We start from the raw sequence: 27,263 nt of genomic DNA on the forward strand, positions 1-27,263 counted from the left end.
AGCAAATTTGTAAGATTTTCATTATATTTTTTTGCAACCGTCTCCAAAAGTAACTTGGCATATTTAATTGCTTCCCAAGTTTCACTCTTTTATAGATCCAGATTTTTTTTGTCGAAATTTTTTTGGAAAAAATACCTATCTAGTTGCTAGTTGTTTATCCTTTTCAGAACATTTTCCTGTGTACTAGTAGTCTATTATTAAATCACGTGAAAATACAGGAATGTTCCGAGACGTATGGTCATCCAAATAATGATTAAAATTAATTCTTGTTCAAGTCCAGTTTCTAGTTGTTTTTGATAAAGAGATGAATCTCTTTTTTGAAAACAATCATAATTTTTCTGCATGTGCTATACAATGTCATCTTGCTTCCTTTTGTACTTGCAATAACATTCTACCTCGCATATGTTTTTTATATTGTTTCGAATCAATGCCAGCACCACGCAACCCTCTCCAATCATGCCGCACGCACTCTTGTTTTTGCCTATTTAGTGCATTTTTGCATACCTTCATATATCTATTTTGGCAAATGTTATACACTCCTGTTCTGCATGTGCTATAAAATTTCACCTTGCATCCTTTTGTACATGCAATAATCTTCTATCTCGCATATGTTTTTTATATTGTTTTGAATCAATGCTAACACAATGTGTCATTATCCTCATTGTGCATAATTTTTTATTGCAGCTTGCTCTGTAAACTTTTGATAGATTTCTTGCCATGCTTTTTTTCAAGTTTGTACGCCATCCTCCGTTTTGCATATCTTATGCATTAACACACAGAGAGAGTTATAATTAATTAATTAATGAGTTTAATAATTGCATTAGTCAATACTTTTATTAATTGGTAATTTATTAATATTTTTATTAATTAATAGTTTTATTAAAATTTGAAATTTTTGCCTGCTATGTCATTTGTACAAACACAATGCAGCTTACTCCATTTTGCGAGTGTCCTTTTTTCTAGTGCCCACTAGTTTAAATGTCTTATAAAATGGCCTGGAAGATTATGTTGCAATATCAGCGCAACATAAAAGTCTTGCAGTCTGGGGAGCCACATTGTATGCCAAGGGAAATGCTGGTGGAAAAAATTTGATCACGTCTTGAATAGAAGACCGTCTCTTCTAGAATGTCTACCAGCCACCTGGCAGTCCAGTGGTTAGCTAGCTTCTTACTGTGCAGGTCTGGGTTCGAATCCTGATTTGGGTATGGATGTCTACTAACACAATAGCAAATTCCCTGGACTTTTCAAATGAGATTAGATATGTGTAAAATGTGCGAAGTCGTGCAAAGTTTTGTGGAAAATAACAACCCAAATAAAACTATCAGTGTGAGTAATGAATTTGTCAAACAACAATGCAATTTCCAATTTCCTTAAAATACTCAAAAGGATGCAAAAGCAAGAGTCATTGGATAGCTTCAAATTCATAAAAAGGAATGGTAATTTGGTGAGTCAGCAGATAACAATATGCACATAAGTTGTCTTATATAAACAATGGACCTCCTCTCTTTTTTGTTTAGAGCAAGTTTATTTGTAAATATTATGGTTGTGTGTATATTTACTTTTATGAAGACATTGTATTATTCACTATTTATATGATTTGTATTGTGTTCACACTATTATTGTGTTATATTATTGATTTTTTACGTACCAGGACAAGATATTTGGGCCCAGACCAGGTGAAAGAAATACATTCGAGCTCTCCTCCCTTTGTTTTCCCCTTATCAAAACACTTCATTGGTAGCCCTTAAATGTTTTTTTAATTGCCTTTTTTCTCTTTAGCATTATTGTTTTTTTTTTTAATATAAAATATATTTTTTTTTATTCAAGCATAGAAAGTACATATACAATTGAAGAAGTTATACCCAAGGAGCCAGGAAAGGCTCATACTGGATATTTAATACATAGACAAATCGACTAACATAAAGTGTAAATGATACACAATAGAGTAATTATAGGAAAGAAAAAAAGAGGGGGGGGGGTTTAACAAGATATATTATTAAACAGTGACAACCATGGTGGTGGTGTTTTGAGTAATTAACATGGAGGAAAAAATTATGAGGTAAAAAAAAGAAAGTGCAGAGGACGTGTAAGCTCTAGGTGGAGAGAAAAAAAATATATATATACATATATACACATAAATAAATCCAGAGGAAAAAAACAAATTATATATATATACACCATAATTTAAAAAAAAAAAGTTCAAAAGTGTTTTTCTATGTTAGTCACAAATAAGAGATAGGATTTAAGTAATTTTTTGTAGGTAGGCAGAAAGACATTTATATCGAAATTTGAAGGAAGTGAATTATAGAGCTTTGGAATAATATATGTAAAGTGTTTTCTAGCTATAGTTTTGTGAATTAGTGGTAGAGTGTAAGTACTATTTATACTTGAGGACGAGCGAGTAGTATTAAGGCTGTATTTTGGGAATGAGCAATAGTGATTTGTAAAAATAAAGATGTCGAAGAGGTAATATTTGTAGGCGGTTATAAAGGGCAAATGTAGGCGAGTGATAATCATTAGTAATAAACTGTAAAAAATGATTGGTTGACGATTAGTAAGGTAGTCGCTGCCCCAAGAAAGAAGACCGTACATTAGATGGGAATTGAAAAAAACATAGTAAAGTGTTAATAACAAGGTGTTAGTTGAACATTGTTTTAGGTAATAAAATTTGTAAAGCATAAATCTAAGTTTATTTAATAAATATTTGACATGCGATTTCCATTTCATATCTTGGTCAATATGCAAACCTAAATATTTTATTGTACTGACTTGCTCTAGATTTTGACAAGTGCAAGAAAAATCATTGTTGCAGTTGCTGTCATGGAAAATAATACTTACGCCAGATTGGTCAGTGGGAATTAAAGAAAAATTTATAAACTTGGTTTTAGTAATGTTAATTTGGAGGTCATTAGTGCGGAACCAATTTCTTACTTTTAGGAGATCATTATTAACAATATTTCAGAGAGATTGGTAATCAGAAGCAGAAAAGAGAAGAACCGTGTCATCTGCAAATGCAATTATTTCACCTTCAATATCAAGTTTACAAAAATCATTAATGAAAATAGTAAAAAGAAGTGGGCTGAGTACTGAGCCCTGAGGAATACCTTTTATTATGTTCATGGGATCACTAATGCTTGTAATACATTTAACAGATTGTGTTCTATTGTGCAAATAAGATTTAAAAAGATTAAGTGCATTACCTCTAATACCGAGTTTTTCAAGTTATGAAGAAGGATTTCATGATTTACGCTATCAAATGCTTTTCTTATATCTAGAAAAACTGCAAGAGTCTTTCTTGATGCATCAAGGTTATGTACAACAGAGGAAGTTAATTCAAGGATGGCAGATTCAGTGTTTTTATTTAGGAGAAAACTGTACTGATTTTTAGAATATAAATTATGATTAGATAAAAATGAATGGACTCTAGTTTTTAATATAGTTTCAAAATCTTGGAGATAGAAGACAGAATAGAGATTGGTCTAAAATTGTTAAAATCATTTTTATCACCTGATTTAAATATTGAGAAAACAGTAGCTGATTTAAGTGAGTCTGGGAAAACACCATTTACAATGCAATTGTTAATCAAGTCAGCCAGGAGCACAATAGTGTCGTCACCCGGTAGACATTTTAGAATTTTAGAATTAATTAGGTCAGTACTCGAAACTTTGTTAGATAAATTATTTATGATCTTTACTACTTCATCAGGTGTAGTTGGGTAAAGAAAGATGGAATTGCTGTTATTAGAAATAGAGTTTTTGAAATCATCAGATATAAGGCGAAATAGAGGAGAAATGTTTATAAAATGTGCATTGAATTCATTTGCTATTCGAATCATATTAGTACCTGAAGGCAACATGACAGAGTTTTCATTTGTTCCTAATATTTTATTAACAAATTTCCAACGTTTGAAAGGTGAATTGCAATTTAAGAACTGATTTTGAAAATAAGTGTATTTGGCTAGTTTTATTTTTGATTTGACAAATGATGTAATACTACGATAAGCTGTTTGTATCAGAATATCAAATGGATATTTTTCAGATTTTAAGTAAAGTTTTTCTTTAGTCTTAATATAGAACTTGAGTTCTGGTGAAATCCAAGGTTTAAAAGCAGCTTTCTGTTGTGTAGGCTTAGTTGTGATATATTTTGTAAAGTTGTTGATTATATTCTCGAGATAATAAATAAATTCATCAAAACGAGAATGGGCAAGATTATGCTGAAGAGTAAATTTATAATTATCTAAATAAGATGAAATGCCACTATAATCAACAGTTTTGCATTTTTTGTTAGAAAGATGGCTTATTAGAGTTATTCACAGTGTAAGAAAGTTTACATAAAATAGGATAATGATCAGTAATATCAGTTAAAAAAACAGATGAATGAATATTAGTTAGGCGGTTAGAGTTGCGCAGAAAAATGTGATCAATACAAGTATTAGATGAAGGTCTTGTTATATGAGAGATTAGAGGTAAAAATCCATGATTTCTTAGAGTGCCAATATATTCGGAATTGGTATTATGTGTTCGCGCTAATAAGTCAATATTAATATCTCCAATGAATAATATATCTTTATATCTAAATTTATGTAAAAATTGATTTAATTCAGTGACAGAATAGTTGACTGTGAATGAATGAGATCTATAGAGACAAATTATATTTAAATTTAATGAAAGATGATGTAAAACAATTACCTCACCTGACAGGAAGGATTTATAATTTAGTCTTGAAAATGAATGTGATTTATGATTATATACCGCAACACCATCAGAGTTGTTATATTCCCTACAACATGCAAATAAATCGAATCCATCTAGATTATATGCATAAACCTTTTCACTGAAAATCCAAACCTCAGACAGCACAAGTACATCTGTAGATGATAAATTTTCGTCTAAATATGTTATTAATAAATCACAATTTTTTCTGATACTTCTGATATTAAAATGTACAACATTAATGTCTGTGCTAGGTTGAGAATCGTTGCTCTGAGAATGGTTTAAGAAGCTACCAAACTCCTCCAGGGTACTAAGATAGTTGAAGTTTATTTTAATCTTGAATGAGATAATAAAAAAATGTAATAAAGAATAAGTACCCCGGACGGAAGCCCAGCAGTAGACAATGGATGCTCAATAGCACTACAAATCTGATAATGAATGATGATTAAAAGTATGTATACAGGTTTTCTGTTTATTTCAATTTCGCGATTAGGAAAAAATTTAAATTATCAAGTATTAAGTCATTACCATTTATAGTACTAAGAGTAGTTTGATAGTTCATTCTCGAACAACAACACTAACCATTCTTGCATTCAGCAGGAAAGGATAAAGAATATGATCCACAAATATGAAATGGTAAAAAATTGTAGCATGACTGAAATTGTACATTGTATAACTTGTAGCATAATATATTAGTCACACTTTTGAGAATAGAGTGTTGGATTTGAAATGAGAAAATAATTAAATCTAAACGTGGAAAATATGAATAAATCACAATTACTCTGACGAAAAAATCTAACCATAAACTAGTTACAGGTATTGAATATGTGCACGAAAATAAATGAATGACAAAGCTAGTAGTTCATGAATAAATGGGCAGTAGGTGTATAACAGTACAATAATTTGGATATTGATAAATAGTTAATAGTGTAATTATAGATTTTGCATTTGTATGTAATTTGAGATAAACCATGAAATTCAAATTATCAAAAACAATTAAGCCATCAATACTTGTAAATTTGAAAGTAATAAGATATTTCATATTCGGGTAGATGATATATTTAAGCTTAACATAAAATGGAACATATTTATCAATATCAAGTGAAAATGAAATAAAATATAAGTGAAATTTTAATATGCATAAACAGTAATATAACAAAATAGTCACATGTTTGAGAATAAAGTATTAGAAATGAAATGACAGGAGCAAAGTTAAACATGAAACTGAAAAATATAAACCAGTTATAAAATAAATATTTTTATGTGATGAAAATTTTTTTTGAATAGTTAAAATTAGAGTTACTTACTAAATTTATAAATAATATTGTTATACAAGCAAAATCAGTAAGAACGATAGTGGCAAAATCCTAAAGGAATTTATTAAATACCAGGGTGATCAGTATGATATGCATTAGTGTCAAATTATCCATCAATAATATTTAAATCATCTATATTATAGATTCTGATCACTCTGGTATTTTCAGCTTTGCGTAAATAAATTTTGCCGTTTTTGTACCAACAAAATTTGTAATCATTTTCACTCTTAAATTTTTTTGCAAAATATAGTACCTATTTTAGATACGGAGGCAGGTGTTCATTCAGATGTACAAGATTATGGCGTAAGCGTTGATTGATCTCAGAGGAACAAAGTTTTTTGTTACGTGCAGCTTCTAGACACATATCACGATTTTTTTTATTATTGAATTGCACTCTTTTCTCTTTTGACCAGTGAAGGAAAAATTTGACCAGTAAAGGAAAAATAGTATTACATAAAAAAAGAGAGGAAGAAGCTGAGGGAGGGGAAAGAATGAGAAACATGCTCCACTCATCTTTTCCTCCTTATATTTCCAACATGCAAACAAAGAAGCCAGTTTGACATTTATCACTGGTACTTCACGTATAGGTTGTTGAAATTTCTTGCCGAAAGCCTGTACCTAAAGTGGTTAAAAATGTTATTTTTATCTGTCATTTCTATGTGAATAAATTATTGTGGAACAAGTAATCTGAGTTTTCATTGTTTCCTATAGGAAAGAATTGTTTCGATGTACGAGTATTTTGGATTATGAGCATATTCATAGAACAAATTATGCTCATGTGAATCAAAGTTCTACTATATAATTTATTTTATTTTATTTTTCTCTGTCGTTCTCTAGAACCACTTCTTCTGAATACAACAGCTTCAAAGAGAATTGGTTTTCTGTTCGATTCTACTCTAACAGCATATTTAATGATGGGAAACTTATCCCCGGTAAGTAATGAAAAAAAATGTTTATTGACACATTTTCATAAAATTTTATTTTATATTTAATACTTATCCATCTCTCCCATAGTCTGAAAAGCAGCATTTCATTCTTAATGATTTATAGGATATGATTTAAAAGCATTTGTTTTCTATATTTTTGGCAGAGAGTGTAGAAAATTGTTTCATTATCAAGGATAATTTATAAATGCAAGGGTGTACATCATATTTACAAAAAAATTGTTTTTATAAATACCAAGATAAATAAATTCAATGTTCTCATTTGCATCAATAATCACCTGAAGTGTTGCAATTTGACTGATAGTCTATGATAATATTGTATCTAATATCAATTTCTCCAATTTTTGAGTCTCCCCCCCCCCCCCCCCCATGGGCAGATCAATATTTTGGGACACTACCTAGCTCCAAGTACTTTTTTTTACCAATTACAATGCTCACTGGTAAATCCAAAAGAAAAAAATCCTTGCAATAAAAATTTCATTATCTTAAGGCGTTTTATGTATCTAAGCCTCGTGACAATTAGATGTGTTTACAATTTTCAAGCGTAAGTAAGGAAATTGGTAAGCAGGTATTTTTAGGTGGGGGTTCAGAAAAGTCATTTTGCACAGGTCCTAAGATGCTACTGCTCAAGAGACTCAAGTGCCGAGGAGGCCTCATAACAATTTGATCTGGTTAAAATTTTGGTGAGAATGAACTGGAAATTGTTAGGCAGGTATTTTTAGCTGACAAAGGGGGCTCAAAATATTTGTTTTATTGGGGTGGGGGGTCACTATGATACTACTCAAATGGTTGGGGGCTTACTTTATGGAAGTTGAGCTAAAAATCTCAATCCAAAAAACAATGTTAATGCAAGCTCTTACTAGCAATTAACTTAGTTTCTCTGCTTTTGTGTCACTCTCAAGGTTGCAATTAAAAACAAAAATTTACTTAGTCTGAGGTTCTGTATCCATTTAGTGAACCAGCTTCCAGAATCCGTTTCTTCAGGTCTCTTAGAATTTTAGGATTCTTTACCGGATGGTTGATGCTGGAAAAAAATAAATTTACATTAAAAAGATAATGTACTATTTGATCATTTGTTATGGTGTCCCTTTTCTCCTGATGCCCTAAGCACATGCTTATTTTGATTAATGATTAATCCGGTCCTGGGGTAAAGGACATTCAAGGCAGTGCATCATGTTTTGTACTTGATAAACTGGAGCCTGGTGCAAGAAGAATTATTAGTAAATTGTTTTTGACAAATTACTGGCAAACCGTTGATCCTAGAGTATTGCAATGGGTTATATCATGGCACCCACAAGGATGGGGCTGACAGGGCTCCAGCCCTGGGGCCCAGGACAATTCTTATCATTTTTTGTTTTATTTATGCTATAAACTCATTAAAGAGGGGCCCTGCGTATATTTCCAATTAGAAAAAGTATCCAAATAATGTGCAGACTTCAGACACATCACTTATATTACAAAGGGTTATATCATGCCCCCACAACGGTGGGGCTGATAACAGCTGCAGCACTGAAGCCTGGGAAGATTCTCATGATTTTTGTTTTTCTTGCTATAAAGTCACTATAAAGGGGTCTGTGAAAGTCTGGTCTGGAAGTCCCACTAAAGATCTTAGCTTAAGGGCCATGGGTTGTCCAGTTATTAAAATAAAAAAAATTAACTTATTATGTGATTATTGCCCTTGGAAACGTGGAACTTTTTTTGTTGGCTTAAGGAGAGATAAAAGGCAATAAATTTCTAATTGGGACTTTTATGACAGGGAGTCCATACAAAAAGGTGTTTCTTTAATTTGAATAACTATGCAAACAAACTTGATATAATCCTATAAATGGAACTGTTGCTTATCTAGTTGCTTCAAATTCAAGAATGTCCAAACACTCAGAAGTTTTGATGAAGAGTCTAAAAGAAATGAACACACACACAAATTGACTATCCACTGTCAAAATCGTATAAGCAAATTGTCTCATATCTGCGCCAGTGTCAGTCATAAACAAGGAGACAAATTGTCCTTAAAAATTCTTGCATTCTTCAGGCATTTAGTTGACTGAAATATGTGTCTGGATCGCCACATCTATGCAGAATTTCATTTGTTGTGAAACACACTTTCACCCTGAGGCAGAGTAAGGACGTCTGCAGGAACAGAATAAAAAAAAAGGGATGTGTAAAATTAATATACAAATACAAACATAAATTACAGACAATGACACAAAATATGCGCATACATTGCATGCACTATGTAAGGGACTATACCAAGGGACTGTATGGTTCTTCCAGCAGGCCTATATGATTTTTATTATCGATTTTTTTTTTCTTTCAGCAACAGCTCTTTAATTTATTAGATATGTTATTGCACATATATTATTAACATGCATTGGCACAATAATTTACTTCAAATCACTGCACTGATATCTGTTTTTCATCATATTAAAGATATTGTAATCTATATTTCTATTAGTATTTGTGTGATTATTAGAGTAGATGAAGTTCATTATTTTTGGAGTGATGTAACAAACAAAAACTTTTTTGAAATAATGTTTTACTACATTTAGGTTCTTGATAAATATTTCTATATCTATTGGGTGTTTTATTTTCATTTTTTACGAACCATTCTTCATTTTTGATGATAAATTTATAAATTCTGTACATGTAGTAGTTCTGTCTCAGTGTTGATATGTGGCACAGTATTTTATTATTACCTATTGGAACATTTATTAATTCTTTTAATTTATTATGAAGATTGTCTAAATTGCATATGTTTTCATAATACGCTCCTCCCCAGGAACATATTCTATAATTTCATCATTATCATCAACCATTTTCAATCAACTGCTGGATGAAGATCTCTTCTATAAATTTTCCATTTTACTCTGTCTGATGCATTAGCCATCCAACTCCAGCCGCTTTTCCGATCTCATCAATTCATCTTGTGTGGGGACACCTTCTCGGACGTTTGTGTTAACACCACAGGGGATACCAACCCAGAATACTTGTGATCCATCTGTTGTCTTGCAATATTTCCAGCACATTTCCATTTTCAACTTTTAATTCTTTCCATGATATCATATACCTTTGTGTGGTTCCTTATCCAAGTGATTAGTTTTCTGTCTCTTCTTGTGATGCCTAACATACATCTTTCCATGTTTTTTTGTGTTGTCTGTAGCCTTTGTATTGTCTTGCTTGTGAGTGTCCATATTTATTTATTTATTTTATTTATACAATATTGTTGGCCCAAGGCCTATACAAGAGGACGCTGTAGATTACACATATGCTTTGAAACATTAGACAAGAAATCGGAGATCGTAAGGGAGTTAACAATAGTAGAGGGGAGTTTGTTCCATTCAACTATGGTATTGGGAAAGAAACTGAATTTAAAACAATCTGTAGAAGCAAAAATAGATTTTAATTTTTTAGGGTGGTCAAGTCTATTGGAAACATAGGAAGACCTAGACAAAATACCGGACATATTGAAAGTTAAATTACCATGAATAGCTTTGTAAAGCATGGCTAAGGGGGAGATAAGTTGGTGAGTAGCGAGTGGGTGGAGATTAAGTTCGAGTTTGAGATCGGAAACTGAACTAAAAGATGACTAGCAGTCGTGGATAAAGCGGCGGATTTATTTTGGATAGATTCATGTTTGTCGATGTTACTAGAGGTGTGGTGGTCCCAGACCTCAGCTGCATAAGAAAGAACGGGAGAAATATAAGTTTGGTAGCAGAGAAGTTGGACGTCACGAGTAGAATGTTTGAGGTTGCAGCAAAGGAAAAAAAGTTTGTTGAGGCATTTCTGGTAGACATAATCAATATGATTATTCCAACGAAGATCAGCCGAGATTATGACTCCCAGATATTTAAATTGAGAAACTTGGGATATGGTTATGTTATTGCTCGAGTATGAAAATTCGAGGGGAAGAGTTTTATGTGTAGCTCTCATGAAAACTGTTTTAGATAGGTTAATTTGCATGTGCCAACATGTGAGCGCCAATCTGAGATGGAAACAAGATTACATTGAAGAATTTATTGATCAGATCTGTCATTAAATGCGCGGTAGATTACACAATCATCAGCAAAAAATCTTGTGGTGCAGTTGAGGGTTTCAGGGAGGTCATTTATATAAATTTAAAGCAGTAAAGGCGAGAGAACCGCTCATTGAGGAGTACCTGAATTTACAGTGGAAAAAGGTGAATCATGATCTTTAAAATGAATGAATTGTTTACGATTTTTTAGGAAAGCTTCTCTAACCATTTGAGCAATTGTACATCAAGACCAAAATTTGAAAGTTTAAGGAGGAGTCAGTCTATTGTGCGGGACTTTATCATAGGCTTTAGAGAAATCCAAGAAGATGATATCGGTTTGTACCTTCCCATCAATGGCTTTGGTAAATTCATGGATGAAAAGGGACAGTTTGGATGTAGTAGAAAAAGGAATCGTTTAAAGCCGTGTTGGTTGGGAAAGAAAAAGTTAATGGAGTCTAAATGAGCATGGATTTCCTTTGCTATAACATGTTCGAAAATCTTACAACAGGATGAAGTAATAGATATTAGTCTGAAGTTAAGGGGGTCGTAGAGGGGACCGGTTTTGTGAATGGGAATAATTTTATTGATTTTCGGATCAGTGGAGAGTATGGTGCTATTTCGTGAGACGTTAAATAAGATTAGAAGACAGTCAGAGATTTCTTCTGCGCAATATTTGAGAATGGAGTTTGGAATGTCATCAGGGCCTACGAAATGGGGTTTCAGTTTTTTTAGTAACTTCAAAATGCCTTCTTTGGTAAAAAGGACCGGATTTGAGTTATGGACAGAATCAACGAATGAGTATTGTGGTAGAGTGGGATAAAAAAAAACAGAGAAAAAACTGAGCAGAAAGCCAGATTGAATTCAGTAGCAATATCTGAAAGAGACAAGACATTTTTATTTGAGATTTTGAGAGAAGTGGGTCCAACAGATTTAGGTCTGAGGAAGTTCCAAAATTTGGTAGGATTTGTTTTTAAGTAATTTGGTAAAGAGTGGGACAGGTACTTGGACTTTTGTGTAGAGATGAGGTTCTTGAGACTCCGAGTGGAGGTAGAAATTGAGGGTTTGAGTGCATTAGATTTGTTGGATTTATATTTGAAGGCGGCACGCCGGGTTTTCCTCTTAAGGGGAATGATGTCTCTGTTGATCCAAGGACTGTGGAGAAACTTTACAGAAACTATTTTTGTTGGGACCGTAGCTACGCATTTGTCTATGATAAGTTTCAAAGTTGACCAAAGGATATGAATATCATTGGAGAGCGAGATATCGATAGAAAATCATTGGAATTGGAGCAAAGAATGGACTGCATTAAAGAATAATTGGCTTTGTTAAAATTATGTTTGGGAGCGAGTTTGTAAGAAGGGATAGAGTTATGAGGAGAGAAATCAATAAATGGGATATTGTGATCTGAGCAACCTTTGAAGGTGTAAGTATCCAGAATTTGAATTCGGTTAGAGGTGGCGATAAGATCGAGGGTGGAGCTGGAGTGAACAGTAGTTCTTGTTGGTACTAAAATGTTTTGGACAAGATTAAATTTATATAGAAGATGTCCAAGACTTTATTGTTGATTCGGTGGTTGCCAGACAGTGATTTCAGGTTTTTCCAGTCAATTCCTTGGAGGTTCCAGTCTCCAGAGATAAGAGAATGTGTATTAAGGAAACTTTCAAGGATTGATTCGAGTTGACGAACAAGTGAAAATCGGAAGCTGGCGGTAAATATATATTAAATAAGGCCAGTGGGAAACAGTTTGGTTGTCGCCATTCGGCCCCAACGATTTCTAGGTCAGAATCTAAAGGAATTTCAGTAAGGGGGATAGAATTATTGAAAATTAGTACAACACCCCCTCCCCTGTCTTTTCGAAAAGCATTGAAACTAGGAGGTAAAATTTTAGAATTAAAGATGATATTGTCTAACCATGATTCTATAACTGCAAGGAAGTGGGATTATGACTTAGCAAAATTGATTCCAGAAAATCAACTTTATTTCTTAAACTTCTAGTGTTAATGGTTCCCAACTTGAAGACTTTATTTTTCAATTTAGGAGTTGGGTGAATGATGCAAGTTGTCTGGGAGAGGGGTGGCCGTTGTGGTTTGAGAGGAGTGAGAAGGCGAAGGAGGGTTACTACTAGATTGGGTGTGGAAGATAGGGACAATATCGTTAGTAGTGGGATCCCAAACAGATTTACAGTTATTGATAAGAGCAAAATTATGATAAAGTTTGACCTTCAGTCCCCTATCACGAAATTTTTGAGAAGCGTTCCAGATTTTCCCATGAAGCTTGCGTGTTTTGGATGAGAAGTCTTCCGAGATTGATATGTTACTATTTTTTAACTTAAAGGCATTTTTTAGAATGTCACTTTTAATTTTGAATTTGTTAAATTTGATGATGGAGAGTCTGCACCCGAGGGCCTTTTTAGGACCTATTCTCTCTCTGTGACAACGATCTATATCTCTAGGTGAAATATTTAATTCAAGGAGGTTGGAGCAGCGTTTAATGATTTTGGATTCCAGGGTGGAGGGGGACTCAAAATAAACTTCTTCGGGGATGTTACAAAATATCAGGTTGTCCCGGTGAGAACGGTTCTCCAAATCAGTAATTTTGTTGGTGAGGGAGGATTGTAGTTCGGACAGATTTGAGGAGGGATCATATACTTGATTTTGGCGTTCCTCTACGGGAAAAAGTTTCTCCTCAACTGCACTAAGATGCTCACATAATCCATTAAGCTGATGACTGAATGAGTCTTGTTTTTGGGTGAGAAGGGCGAGTTGGTTTAGAATAGTAACTTGGGTATCTTGAATATTACAAGAATGGATGAATCTGAGGAATTATCTAGTGGTGTGGTAGTTATAGGCGGAAAATTTGATCTGTTTTGAAAGCGGGTTGGGGAGTGGTTGACTCTGGGACCAGGGTTGGATCCAATAAAAGCAAGCGAGCCAACAGAGTATATAGGATAACACGAAAGTGGTACTGAACGGAACAAATTCGAATAGAAGTTATATGTATGGGACTGAAAGGGATTTTTCAATGAACAATATACTAAAGAGGACGTTGATGGTGGAGCAACAAATATAAATACATTGTACAAAAGAGATTCAAATGCCAGATGCGGGATCGACACAAAAATTAACCAATTGATGTAAATTAAAAAAACAGTGTAAAGTAAAAATGTGAAAGGAACTAACCTGTAGAAATAAAAACGACTATAACATCATATTTGAAAGAATATTGTCCCGCATCTTGACTGTTCACAGAGAACAGTGAATTTATACCAGCAGTGATACGCCCACGGCTCGATCAAAAACGAAAACCAGGTGGCACCAGGAGACGAGGAACAGGTCCACTTTGAGAGCGAGGAGGTTTGATGGCTCGATTCCAAGGCATATGATGACGCCCCACGCGGATTAAACGCAGAAGAGATGGAGGGAAAAATACCAATAGCACCATGACGAGCACCTCTTTCTCCGATAAGCAAGCAGTAAAAAAGAGTTGACGGGTCCCTTAGACGCAGCACGAAGGACAACTGTAGAAATAAAAACGAATATAACAGTGTGTGTGTGTAACAAGCTACTCGCTAACTTGTTACATTAATTTGTAGTTAAATTTTAATGAAGCCTTTTAGAATATAATTTTATTTACGACGCCAGACAGTCTGGGAACTGGGTTGGACTTTTATTCAGATATCGTGTATAGAAATAGGTGAGGCACCTATATGCACAGGTGTTACCTCCAACGCCTTTTGCAGATTCTCAGAATTGACCCTGCCCTTTGGGCAGTGGTACCTTGAGAAGGAGTGGCAGAGGGATTTATCATTGGTATGTAGACATCGGGCAGCAGCGAGATTCCAGTAAGGGATTCTAGTCTGGGACCCAAAGGGGAGGGGGTGTGACGTTTAGGAGACGGAACCAATGAGAGGGAAACAGGAAGAAGTTGGACGATAGAAGGTGGTTGAAAGAGACAGAACGAACTAGGTCTTGATGAGAGGTGGTTGTCCGGGGTTTTTGGAGGAAAGTGGAAGGAGCGGAAGATGACGAAAGTCTGGGGTAAGTCTTGACCTATTGCTTTCTCCATTCCTCTCTCGCTCAAGGAGTAGTAGCATAAAACATATGTACTGATTTATAAGTATGTAATTTAAATACATCCTCATATATACATTATTTGTTATAGCTGTAAATAAATAATAATTTACTCCGACCTGAGGACAAGGGTTGAATAATTGAGTGATATTAATTGATATCTCGAGTATCAGCCCCAGACGCTGAGAGCAGCTCTGGGACGTGTGTGTGTGTGTTGTTGTGTATTTGAATGAATATCGATCCCGCATCTTGACTGTTCACAGACAACGGTGAATTTATACCAGCAGTGATACACCCACTTCTTGATCAATAACAAAAACCAGGTGACACCAGGAGACGACGTGTATTTATTTTTTTTCAGCTCCATAAGTCAGTGCTGGTAGCACACACTGGTTAAACACTTTTCTTTTCAGTCATAATGACATGTGGCTCTTCAGCAGTGCCGTCGTAACGCATGGCTTCAAGAGAAGAGGGCCTCACAAAAATGGGAACTAATTGAAATTTTCGAGAATTTTCCAGGTAGGGCCTCAGAATAATCAATTGGCCTGGGGACCCAGGACACTCTTAAGACGGCCCTGCTCTTCAGAACTACACAGTTTTTGCCAGACGTTCCGCATCCGATCCTGATTCTTCTGCTTATTTCATTAATGATTTCTTTTGCAGATTCATTTTCAAACCAAATTTAATAATTTATATTTGAGTAAATCCATGTATAGAAGATATATTTTAAGTTATTATCAACTATGTATTTAAGTTTATAAAGGACTCCTGAATACGTTCTAAGTTTTTTTTTTTCATTTTTTCATTATTATTCCATTTTAGGTTATCTTTTGTAACTATTCCTATGTATGTGTAATTAAACACCACCTATTTCTTCAATTACATTGTAATATACACTGCTGGCCACCGTAAATGCAACACCCTGAAGGAAGCATGCAAATAATATGAAATTTACAACATGCATTAGCGGAGGTGAGATATGCAAATGATTAGAATTTCAGCGCAGACGCACATCACGCATGCCTGTGGCGCCACTTCAAAGCGCTATTTAAGGTTTGGAGATTTCGACGATTTGAAGTACGGCAATTGTGTTTTTCTTGTGGTTTTTTCAAAAGAACGATCAATTATGCCTCGTAGAAAACAGCGATCATCTTTTGATCAAGTATCCGAGTTCGACAGAGGAAGGATAGTGGCCTACCGAGATTGTGGATTATCTTTCAGGGAAATCGGTAGTCGTGTTGGACGAAACCAAACAACTGTAATGCGGATATGTAATCATTGGATGCAGGAGGGTACGACGGACCGACGTGTTCGCTCGCATCCACCTCAGTGCACCACTTCACGTGATGACAGGCGTATTGTGCGTATGGCAGTGACGGATCGCTCAGCCACATCACGAACCATAGCACAGCACATTCAGTCTGTACCACATCATCCAGTGTCTGCGCGTACCATTCGACGCCGTTTACAGCAGAGTGGTCTGTCCGCAAGACGTCCATTGCTTCGTCTACCCTTGACGCAGAACCACAGACGTCTCCGCCGCCAATGGTGCGATGAAAGAAGGATGTGGACGGCACAATGAAATGAAATTGTCTTTACTGACGAGTCACGCTTCTGTCTGCAACACCACGATGGTCGGATTCGAGTCTGGAGACACCGTGGAGAGAGGATGCTGAACAGCTGGGTTATGCACCGCCACACTGGTCCTGCACCGGGTATTATGGTATGGGGCGGTATTGGATATCACTCTCGCACTCCTCTAGTACGCATTGCCGGTACTTTAAAAAGCCAGCGCTACATCGCCGAGGTGTTAGAGCCAGTTGTCCTTCCTTACCTTCAGGGCTTGCCCACAGCCATATTTCAACAGGATAATGCGTGATCACACGTGGCACGCATTGTCCAAAGGTTCTTCGTCAATCGCCAGATTGAATTGCTTCCCTGGCCAGCTCGCTCTCCGGATCTTTCGCCGATAGAAAACATGTGGTCCATGGTTGCTCAACGATTGACCCAGATTACATCCCCAGCTGCCACACCAGATCAACTTTGGCAATGCGTGGAAGCTGCTTGGTCTGCTGTACCCCAAGAACACATCCAAAGTCTCTTTGAATCAATGCCGAGGCGTGTGGCAGCGGTGATCTCCAACAATGGCGGCTACTCTGGCTACTGATTTTGGCAGGAACCACACTTCACAGAAGTCTATAAATTTAATCATTTGATGCTTGGTCAACATGTTATCTACAAAATAAATATTATTGCGATATCTCTTGTCTTTCTTGGTGTTGCAATTTGGGTGGCCAGCAGTGTAGTTTGAGATTGGCAGTGAGTATTTAACTTTACAGGGATTTCTGTACTATCATTTATATTTCTTGTTTTCGTGCATATAAATTTATTTTTTTGTGTATTTATTTTTAATTGGCTAGTGATCTATTTTTGTTACATACTTCTCTGGTTTTCTAATCAGACTATTTCTGTATCATCAATATATAAAACTGTGCCATCTGCAAAAGATAGACAATTACCATTGAGATTTAATTTACTTAATTCATTTATGTAAATTGAAAACAGTATCAGCCCCAAAACTGGCCCAAGTGGGACTTTTTTTACTTGAAATTTGCTAATTTCTTTCTTTATTATGACAGCTTGTCATCTAGTGTAGAAATAAACCATTCTATATTTCCTCTTATACCAGCTTAATATAGTTTCTCTATTAAGATGTTTAGATCCACGTAGCCAAATGCTTGTTTTAGGTCCAAAAATACTATTATTGAATATATATTTTTATTTATTCCATTATTTATCAAGTCAGTTAATTTTACAATTATCATTTTTGTATTTTTTTTTTTGGTTGCAAAGAATTTTTGATGGTTTGGGAAATTTATCAGCTGAAATTTCATACATTTTTCTAAACTTTTTGAAAAAATTGGGAGAATTGAGATACACTGAAGAGCCAAAAAAACTGGTTCACCTGCCTAATATCGTGTAGGGCCCCCGCGAGCCCGCAGAAGGGCCGCAACACGATGTGGCATGGACTCGACTAATGTCTGAAGTAGTGCTGGAGGTAATTGACACCATGAATCCTGCAGGGCTGTCCATAAATCCGTAGGAGTAAGAGGGGGTGGAGATCTCTTCTGAACAGCACGTTGCAAGGCATCCCAGATATGTTCAATAATGTTCATGTCTGGGGATTTAGGTGGCCAGTGGAAGTGCCTAAAGTCAGAAGAGTGTTCCTGGAGCCACTTTGTAGCAATTCTGGACGTGTGGGATGCCGCATTGTCCCACTGAAATTGTCCAAGTCCGTCGGAATGCACAATGGACATGAATGAGTGCAGGTGATCAGACAGGATGCTTACGTACTTGTCAGAGTCGTATCTAGACATATCAGGGGTCCCATATCACGCCAACTGCACACGTCCCATACCATCACAGAGCCTCCACCAGCTTGAACGGTCCCCTGTTTACATGTAGGGTCCATGGATTCATGAGGTGTTCTCCATACCCGTACACGTCCATCAGCTCGAAGCAATTGGAACCGAGACTCGTCAGACCAGGCAACGCGTTTCCAGTCCTCAACAGTCCAATGTCGGTGTTGTCGGGCCCAGGCGAAGCGTAAAGCTTTGTGACGTGCAGTCATCAAGGGTACACAAGTGGGCCTTCGGCTTCGAAAGCCCATATCGATGAAATTTCGTTGAATGGTTCGCACGCTGAAACTTGTTGATGGCCCAGCATTGAAATCTGCAGCAACTTGCGGAAGGGTTGCACGTCAGTCATCGTTGGTCCCATTCTTGCATGATCTTTTTCCGGCCGCAGCGATGTCGTAGATTTAATTTTTTACCGGATTCCTGATATTCACGGTACACTCGTGAAATGGTCGTGCGTGAAAATCCAAATTTCATCGCTACCTCGGAGATGCTATGTCCATGGCCCCCACATGGGGGGGGGGGGCTGACAAGGCTCCAGCCCTGGGGCCCGGGAGTCAGGGGGGCCCGTGGAAAGATCTTTTTGATTTTTTTTTCTTTCTGATATGTCCCATAAGAATATAGACAGGACTCTTTGATATCAATCATATCAATTTGTACTCGTATGGACGAATATCTTGTGTGAACTACAGAGCTTAGATCTCATTGTATTTTTTTTAAACTATACACATGTACAAGTAAACGAAAAAAACCCCCTGGAAACGAAGAAAAGAACATTGTACAAGGCCCCCCCCCCCCCGGCTCTCATGGCAGTCGTTCTCCTAGGAAGGAAGAAAAGACATTGTGATGGTCATGGCTACTGAGACGTCAAGGACACCAGCATTTTGTGTTTTCTCAGGGCTATAGCCACTAGAATAATCCTTACCTAGTTGCCGAGCGTGTGTAGGGACCTGCAGGGCTACCACGCGACCCCTGCTGTTTCAGTTCATAGAAGGCCATAATGTCTCGATAGAATGAAAATTGGAGTAAACAGACGTTGTATTCCGCAGTGAAATTGCCTCTGGGTGCCGATAAAGCACATGAACCCCCCCCCCAATATCCTGAAACAGGGGCCCGTAGGCTGCGCTGTTCAGCGGACCCCCTCTATAGTGAACTAATAGTGTGGAAAAAAGACAAAAAACGACAAGAATGGTCCAGGCCCCACTCTCGTGGGCGGGTTATGATACTGAGACAGCTTTGCTGCAAGATTTTTTATACAGTGGATCCTGCATTACTTTTTCCTCCTTGGGTCCTGCGACTCTCTGGTGCCAACTCTTATTACCATCGAGCTTATATTACGTTGATATATTACGTTACATTAGCTTATAATATAAGCTTGATGCTAATACAAATATAATGCCACAACAGACAAAATGCCCAACGAGGTGGCTGATAAAAGGATCATATATTTCAAAAATACAGCAACCCAATTAAAAATGCAATTAACACAAATTATAAACAATATATACCCATGATAAAATATTATACAGCACCCATAAAGAATACTTATGGTTGTCTTATTCTAAGAATAGATAGCTTCTCGATTTACCCCAACATGTTTATCGTACTTCTTTTTAAATGTGTCAATTGTGTTACAATTTACTACCTCCGGGGGTAAGCTTTTTCCATTTATTAACAACCCTATTAGAGAAAAATTCCCTGCAACACCATAGCCTTGCATTGTCCCTTACTAATCGATACTGGTGTCCCCTTGTAAAAGCAGGTGATTGGCGGTGTACTAAAAGTTCATGGTCCATCCTATCCATCCCATTGAAAATTTTAAACACTTATTACTGATACTCATCGAGATTTCTCATTTAAAGCGTTTTCCCGCAAAAAGTATTGTACGAAGTGGCTGTATATATTCTAGAAACTTCGGGCTGTAATGGCGTGTGTACTGAATCACGTGATTTCGCTCACGGCCCCTCTAGTAACCCCCTCCCTCTCCCAGTCTGAACAAATCAAGGGGTTTTTCCTTGCTTCTGAAAAAAAAGGCTACATTCCGCATCGGCCTTTTTTATTCGCTGTACGGTCTTGAGGACACATCTCCCCTCAAAACTTCTATTCACAGACGATATTGTTGAACAGAAAAATATTTACGGTTCGCGTCTACAAAAATACAGTTCGAAATCTTTTAGTAAAATAGTTGAACGAGTTTGCGTACGTAAAGGATTGATTTTTTCCCCACGTGGATGAATCCTACGGTTATAGCCCAAAAGAACGGTAAGCAAAGCTAAAAATTTGAATATTTATTAAATTTTTATTTTGAGCATTAAGAGTTAACTATAATAAATCTATGTCAGAAGAGTTTGGCCCTGCCTCGAGGCCAGTTGCGATATTTGTTGAATTGTGTTTCATAAAGTTTAAAAACGCTCATTTTTAATAGGGCATATCTACAAATTACAGAGTTACCTCGTTCATACGCCACTCAGTTATACAACTTTCATGTTTATACGACGTTTAACTTGGGTAGCAATTGATAACAATACATTTTAAACAACAATACAACAAATACATTTTAATGTTAAAATATTTCATTCATTTATTTAACGTAAAACCTCAATTATTCGACGTTTTCACTTCGACTAAAACTCGGAAACTTTTGAAAAAAGCAAAACGTAATTTATATCCATCAAATGCGCACAAAATTTTTGTATGCAGTGAAAAAGCGTTGCTGCAACAGTTCTAGCATATTGTCACCGCAAAAGCTAGTGAGATGGCTGATGACAATTTAGAGTGGACACTTAGGTGATTTGTTTATTGCCTCTTTCTGAGAATACGCAAATGTGGAGAGTCCCGAAGAAATGTGTTTCAATTGTTTTGACGGCCATATGACCTTTCAGAATTTTTCTCTCCCTATGTTTTCAACGTTATCCCGAGAGGGTGAGAAAGTCTACTGTACTGTAAGCATTTGGGGGGTACAGGTCTGCCGAAAATAGGTACACATGCACAGCAAGTTCTTTCGATCATTTCCTGTAGAACTTTCTTTCAATGTGGTGCTTTGCTTGCTGACAGGGCCGTCTTAAGAGCATCGTGGGCCTCCGGGCCAATTGATTTTTCTGAGGCCCAACCTAGAGAATTCTCGAAAATTTCAATTACTTCCCATTTTTGTGAGGCCCCCGGGCCGTGCTCTGGTGGGTCCATGCGTTCAGACAGCACTGCTTGCTGACTGTGTCAAATTCGTCGTTCGTAATGTCGGAAAAACAAAAAACGCTCTCTCTAAAAAAACTGGAAATTTTAGAAGAATTTTAAATTGATAACAAAAGTTCATCTTGCAAACAGGTCCGTCATTTAGGGCTTTTGAAAATACACTAAAAATGGTATATATATGTATGTATATATATATATATATACATATATATACCATTTTTGAGTACATTAATACATTGAGTACATGTGTTTTGACCCCCCTGGAAGAATTTTGCCCCACCCCTCCTGGAAAAAGTTGAAATAACGACCCTGCTTACAAACCAGTTCAATATGTTTGTTTCAACTTTTTGAAACGATTATAAAGTAGAGAAACAACCAAAGAGCAAGCTCCTGATTGAAAATCATCTACTGCCAAAAAAAAAGTCCAAGATGGGGAAATTTTTGCAAGTCGAGAAGATTTTGTTGTAATTTTGTACCCAATGTTGTGCCCCAAAGGTAATGTGTGTTGTGCTAAATTTTATTTCTTTAAATGATTTGAAATGTGATTTAATTTCCTCTCAAGTATGAAATATTTTTTTAGAACAGAACTGGAATGCAATTAAACACATAAAATTTTATAGCATTTTATATGTATGAGGGGGGGGGGATAATTTTTTAAAAAGGCTGTTATATTCACTTCGACTTATACATAAAACGTTTTGACTCGGCCTCTTGAACGTCGTATAAACGACTGTAACAGAATTGTAAAGTTGCTCAGTTGAATAGATGAAGTGAACATAAATATTTGAATTATTTCAGTTATCACACACAATTTTTCAGGCCGGTGCTTCAACCAAGGCCAGTGAAAATAGTTTTCAGGCCACTGTGGTGGTCGAGTGGTTATAGTGACGGACTCGCGATGCGAGGATCCGGGTTCGAACCCCACAGTGGTGGTCGGCTGAAGTTGGTTTTCTGTGGTTTCCAACTTCAAGGCGCAAATGCGAGCCGATCTCCCCGTTAAAAAGTCTCGCCACAGAGAGCAACAGTCCTACAACGATAAATCATTCAATCATAACACTTCACTCATAGTTAGAAAAAAAAACTGGTGGCAGATGGCAGCACCACACATAACAAGCATTACACAGGAACAAACTTCACGTCAGGTTTCACTACACGTACACACACATTCCCGCATGTACCGATTCGTTGGGGGGTTCCGCGGGGGATTGTGGGCGGGGTGCATGTGTGGTGTAGCAGTAGTAGGTAGGGCTCGTAGGTAGGGTAAAAAAGGGCTCGGGGATCCATGGTGTTCTTAGGTCAGCCACCTCGTTGGGCAATTTGCCTGTTGTGGCGCTGTATTTGTATTTGTATTTGTATTACTTTAACTCTTTAATTCACTAAATTTATTTATTCTTTTTGCATGCCTGTAGTAAATCGCCTGGCATAACGGAATCGCTTCGTTTCATCAAAAAAATCATTGCATGGAATAACTTCACGTTAGAGCAGGGCGTCTCAAACTTTTTCCACCTGAGGCGCCCTTTCCCCTTATTCAATGCTTATCCACGAGCTCCACCGTCTCTCCAGAGCTCCAACAAGAACAAGTAGTGAAGTTAAAAGTAAATTCAAAACGATTTTGAACAAAATATAAAAAATATTGTTGTAGCGATTTCAAAATTCTCCTAAAAATATTGGGTTATAGAGGCGTTTATCATAGTAGATGATGTCGTTGTACTGAGAGTCTAACATTAAGCCGGGCAATTCCAAACAAGATTTGAAAAAAATATCATTGTAGATCATAGTCTCCCAAACTTTTTGTTCCATCGCCCCCTTCATCAGAAATTTTTTCCTCTCATCGCCCCCCAACTCAAGTAAACCCATAGGATCCTATGTTAAATCAGTAGGTTCTATCGCCCCTTGGACCATTCCATCGCCCACTTTGGGAAACACTGTTGTAGATGTATTTATTATCTATTATCGTTGTAGCGATGTTTTGCTGCATGTACATTTACAAAAGCCATATCATATGCAGGATTTTCTCGTGGGGGGGGGGGGGAAAGGGCATTCAACATTTTTTTCTTCCGAAAGGGGTTTCTCTTTTTTTTTTTACTGGAAAAATACACCATTATCTTTTCTCAAGGGAGGTGCACAAAAATTTTCGGGGGGGGGGGGGCCATGGCTATGTCCCATCTCTCGTGCGCAGACTATAACACCACGTTCAAACTCACTTAAATCTCGATAACCTGCCATTGTAGCAGTAGTAACCGATCTAACAACTATGCCAGACACTTGTTGCATTATATAGGCGTTGCCGACCGCAGCGCCGTACTCTGATTGGTTCCATATCTCTTTATTTGCATACGCATGCCTGTACCAGTTTTTTTGGCTCTTCAGTTTATATAGGTCTATAGTTGTTTGTGTATCATTGGAATCTCCTGTTTTATACACTCATTGCCATAAAAATTTGCGCACCCAGAAGAAGTCGTCAAAATGAAACAAAATTTTACACATGTAAGTACTACGTTGATATAAGTAAGTGATTAGAAAATCCAAGAAAAAGGATCATTTATTGCAGAAAAAAGTACACATGAACAGAAGTTTTAGTACTCTGTTGGACCCCCTCTAGCGCGAATGCACGATGCGATACGAGCGGGCATTGACGCATACAAGTTCTGTATGATGTCCTGAGACATCTCGTTCCACAGTTGCTGTAAATGTGCCTCTAGTTCGACCAACCTCGTAGGGTGTCCAACTTGCCGTCCCAAATGATCCCAGATATGCTCGATTGGTGACAAATCTGGGGATAGAGCAGGCCAGGGAAGGGTGGTAATGTTTCAGAGGCAGTCTTGTGACATCCTTGCTGTGTGTGGCCTAGCATTGTCTTGTTGAAAAATGGCTCCTGGGAGCCCTGCCATGAGTGGCAACACATGTGGCTGAAGTTTGTTATGGACGTACCGCTGGGCTGTCATTGTGCCATGGATCAATATTAGGGGTGACCGTGTATCGTAAGCAATGGCACCCCATGCCATGACACCAGCTGTGGGAGCGGTGTGTCGCTGTAAAGCGAAGGCAGGATTGAAGCGTTCACCACGGGGCCTCCGCACACAAACACGATTGTCATCACTGCTCAAGTTGAATCTCGATTCGTCGCTGAAGACGACCTGGTTCCATTCCGTTGCAGTCCAATCCCGTCGTGCTCGACACCACTCCAAACGGAGGCGTTGGTAGGTGGGTGTCATTGGCAGCACACGTAATGGGCGCCGCGATACCAGATGTCCTTCAGCCAGTGCAACTTCCCTTATGGGAGTTGCTTGCCCGGTTCGAAATATCCAGTAATAAAGTGGCAAACGACAAGTGGAAAATGATTGCAAACAAACTTTCGCATGAAATATTATTATTTATTCAAATTAATTATAGGGTTAGTCAATTTTAACAATGGATTAGTATATCGTGGAGCCCTCTATTTGACGTTAACAGTAAAGATACTGGCTCACCAATTGATGATCATCAACAGTCAACTTGTACAGTGATCGGACATCCGATGTTGTTAGCCTTTCCCGTAAATATCAGAGGAGTTTTGTCGGTTGAGAACCGGAACACTTTGATCAGTTCCTGGGGGCCTCTCGGTTGAGGGCCGAACCACCTTGCTCAGCTCCGGGGGGCCTCTCGGTTGAGGGCCGGACCACCTTGATCAGCTCCGGGGGGCCTCTCGGTTGAGGGCCGGACCACCTCGATCAGCAATGAAGAACTTTGACTGTGAAGATTATTTTATATTTTTGATTCCGGACCTGCCGGAAAACGGATTCAAATAATGTAGATTATTGCATTTTAACAATTCAGCCTAAGGCCAATGGATACGGTAGCAAGACGGTGAACCGTCCTACTAGAGGGCTTCAGTAGAATAGAACAAGATTAGACGAATGCGGAATCAGCACTGTTACAACGTATGGCCGGTATTTAAAGGAAAACATCCGACCGCACGTGTCTGATCAAGCCAATCGGCTTCAAGGTCACCTCATTTGCATGCGATCGCAGGCGAACATCACGATCGGCCTTGATCGTCGCCATACGATCACAGCTGCAGACTAGTAACATTTATGACAACAGATCACGTGACGGTGACTACGGACTTTTACGCCGGGGGATCATCGGCACGTTACACCAGGCGCCTTGCGATGGTCCGGGAAGACACAGGGGCCCGTAGTGAAGCTGCTGCCTGTGTCTGGATAGCGGCCAATGAGGCAGTTGGCTCTACGCGTGCGTTTTGGATGATGTGACGGTCTTCTCGACGACTGGTCTGTCGAGGGCGTCCTGAACCTGGTCGCCGTGTAAATGACGTCTCTTCTGTCCACTGGTCCCAACACCTCCTCATAGTAAAATCAGAACGGCCTAGTTGACGAGCTACTCGCCGAGCTGACCACCCAGCTTCCACCATCCCGATGATTCTTCCCCTATCGAACTCTGACAACTGCTCATATGGTCTTCGACGGCGGTGTAACGGCATGTATACCTCAGCATTTCCTTTGCAAACGATTAAATACACTCCAGCAAGCTCTGCTTACCTGTTTTATACTCCAAGGAGAACAAAGTTCAATGCCCTCTAGTGGCATTATGCAATGCGCAATCACGCTGCATTTCTAATCATTTGCATATCTGCCCGACATGTACCTTCAGGCCAACTTTCGTTTCGATCCCACAATTATTTCTTGGTGCGCAAATTTTTATGGCAATGAGTGTAAATAGGATGTACAAGAGAATTTTTTGATTAAGAATGAAATACTCCATGTGTGCTATTGAGGAATCCACTGAATCTTTTAACACATCTATCTGATAGTGGGAAATTATTTTCATCATTTTACGTGTAATTTGATCGTAAAACCACTTGCTTTATTTTCTTTACTTCCTGCCACAATTTGTCTCAGTATATGACTTTCAGTTTCTAGGTAGAGCATGGAATTTATTGAAGTGGGGAGAGGGGGTGTGAGTGGCCTTCTTGTTCTATACAAGTACAAAAATATCTGCAATTTCCGCATCATTATTTATATTTCCTGTGATAAATTCATGATTAAATTTATTTGCAAGTTCTGTTGGATTTTCAAAATCTGGTAATATCTTTTTTTCTTAAATCTTTTACATTTTTTCTAATAATTTGCCATTGCAATCTTTTATTATTTTCGCAAACCTTAAAGCTCCTCTGGAAGTATTCTTGATTTACCTTTTTTATATACTATTTAAAATTTTTTATTATAATTTTGTTGTGCTCATTCTCATGTAAGATTATGTGTGGTTTTTTTGTTTTTTTGTATAGCTTTTCCTTGTGGTTTATTCTGTGTGGTATTTCTTTAGTTATCTTAGTATTTCACTAGTTATCTTAGTATTTCACTAGTTATCTTAGTATTTCATTAGTTATCTTAGTATTTCATTGTTATAATATCCAAAAGATGTCTATTTATTTTATTCCAAATTATTTTCTCGTATGCAATTGAAATTTATTTTTGATATGAATTGTTCAAACTTTTTGTAATCTTTTTTTATTATTTCATCATTCAAATTTCCTTCTTGTTTATCAAAGAAGATTATACTTCCTAATAATGGGTAGTGGTCAGTGATATCAGTGTTAAACACTGTGAA

At 37.2% G+C, this 27,263-nt stretch overlaps 1 protein-coding gene across 12 annotated transcripts in view; it reads left to right on the plus strand.

Moving 5' to 3' along the window:
• LOC149080384 (protein FAM91A1) overlaps nt 1-27,263 on the plus strand; it is a 609,292-nt gene that overhangs the window by 328,662 nt on the left and 253,367 nt on the right. For all 12 annotated transcript variants that reach the window (XR_016193568.1, XM_089239515.1, XM_089239507.1 and 9 more), the window contains one exon: nt 6,866-6,960. Coding sequence is in view for 11 of the 12 variants with exons in the window: in XM_089239515.1 (XP_089095641.1) it covers nt 6,866-6,960 (95 nt within the window). In the remaining variant the exon portion in view is untranslated. The remainder of the gene's footprint in view (nt 1-6,865; nt 6,961-27,263) is intronic.

The sequence above is a fragment of the Pholcus phalangioides genome, unplaced genomic scaffold, assembly GCF_987345545.1.
Source record: "Pholcus phalangioides strain wild (caught in Gottingen) unplaced genomic scaffold, Ppha-v1.0 ptg000011l_1, whole genome shotgun sequence".
In the NCBI taxonomy this organism is placed as follows: domain Eukaryota; kingdom Metazoa; phylum Arthropoda; class Arachnida; order Araneae; family Pholcidae; genus Pholcus; species Pholcus phalangioides.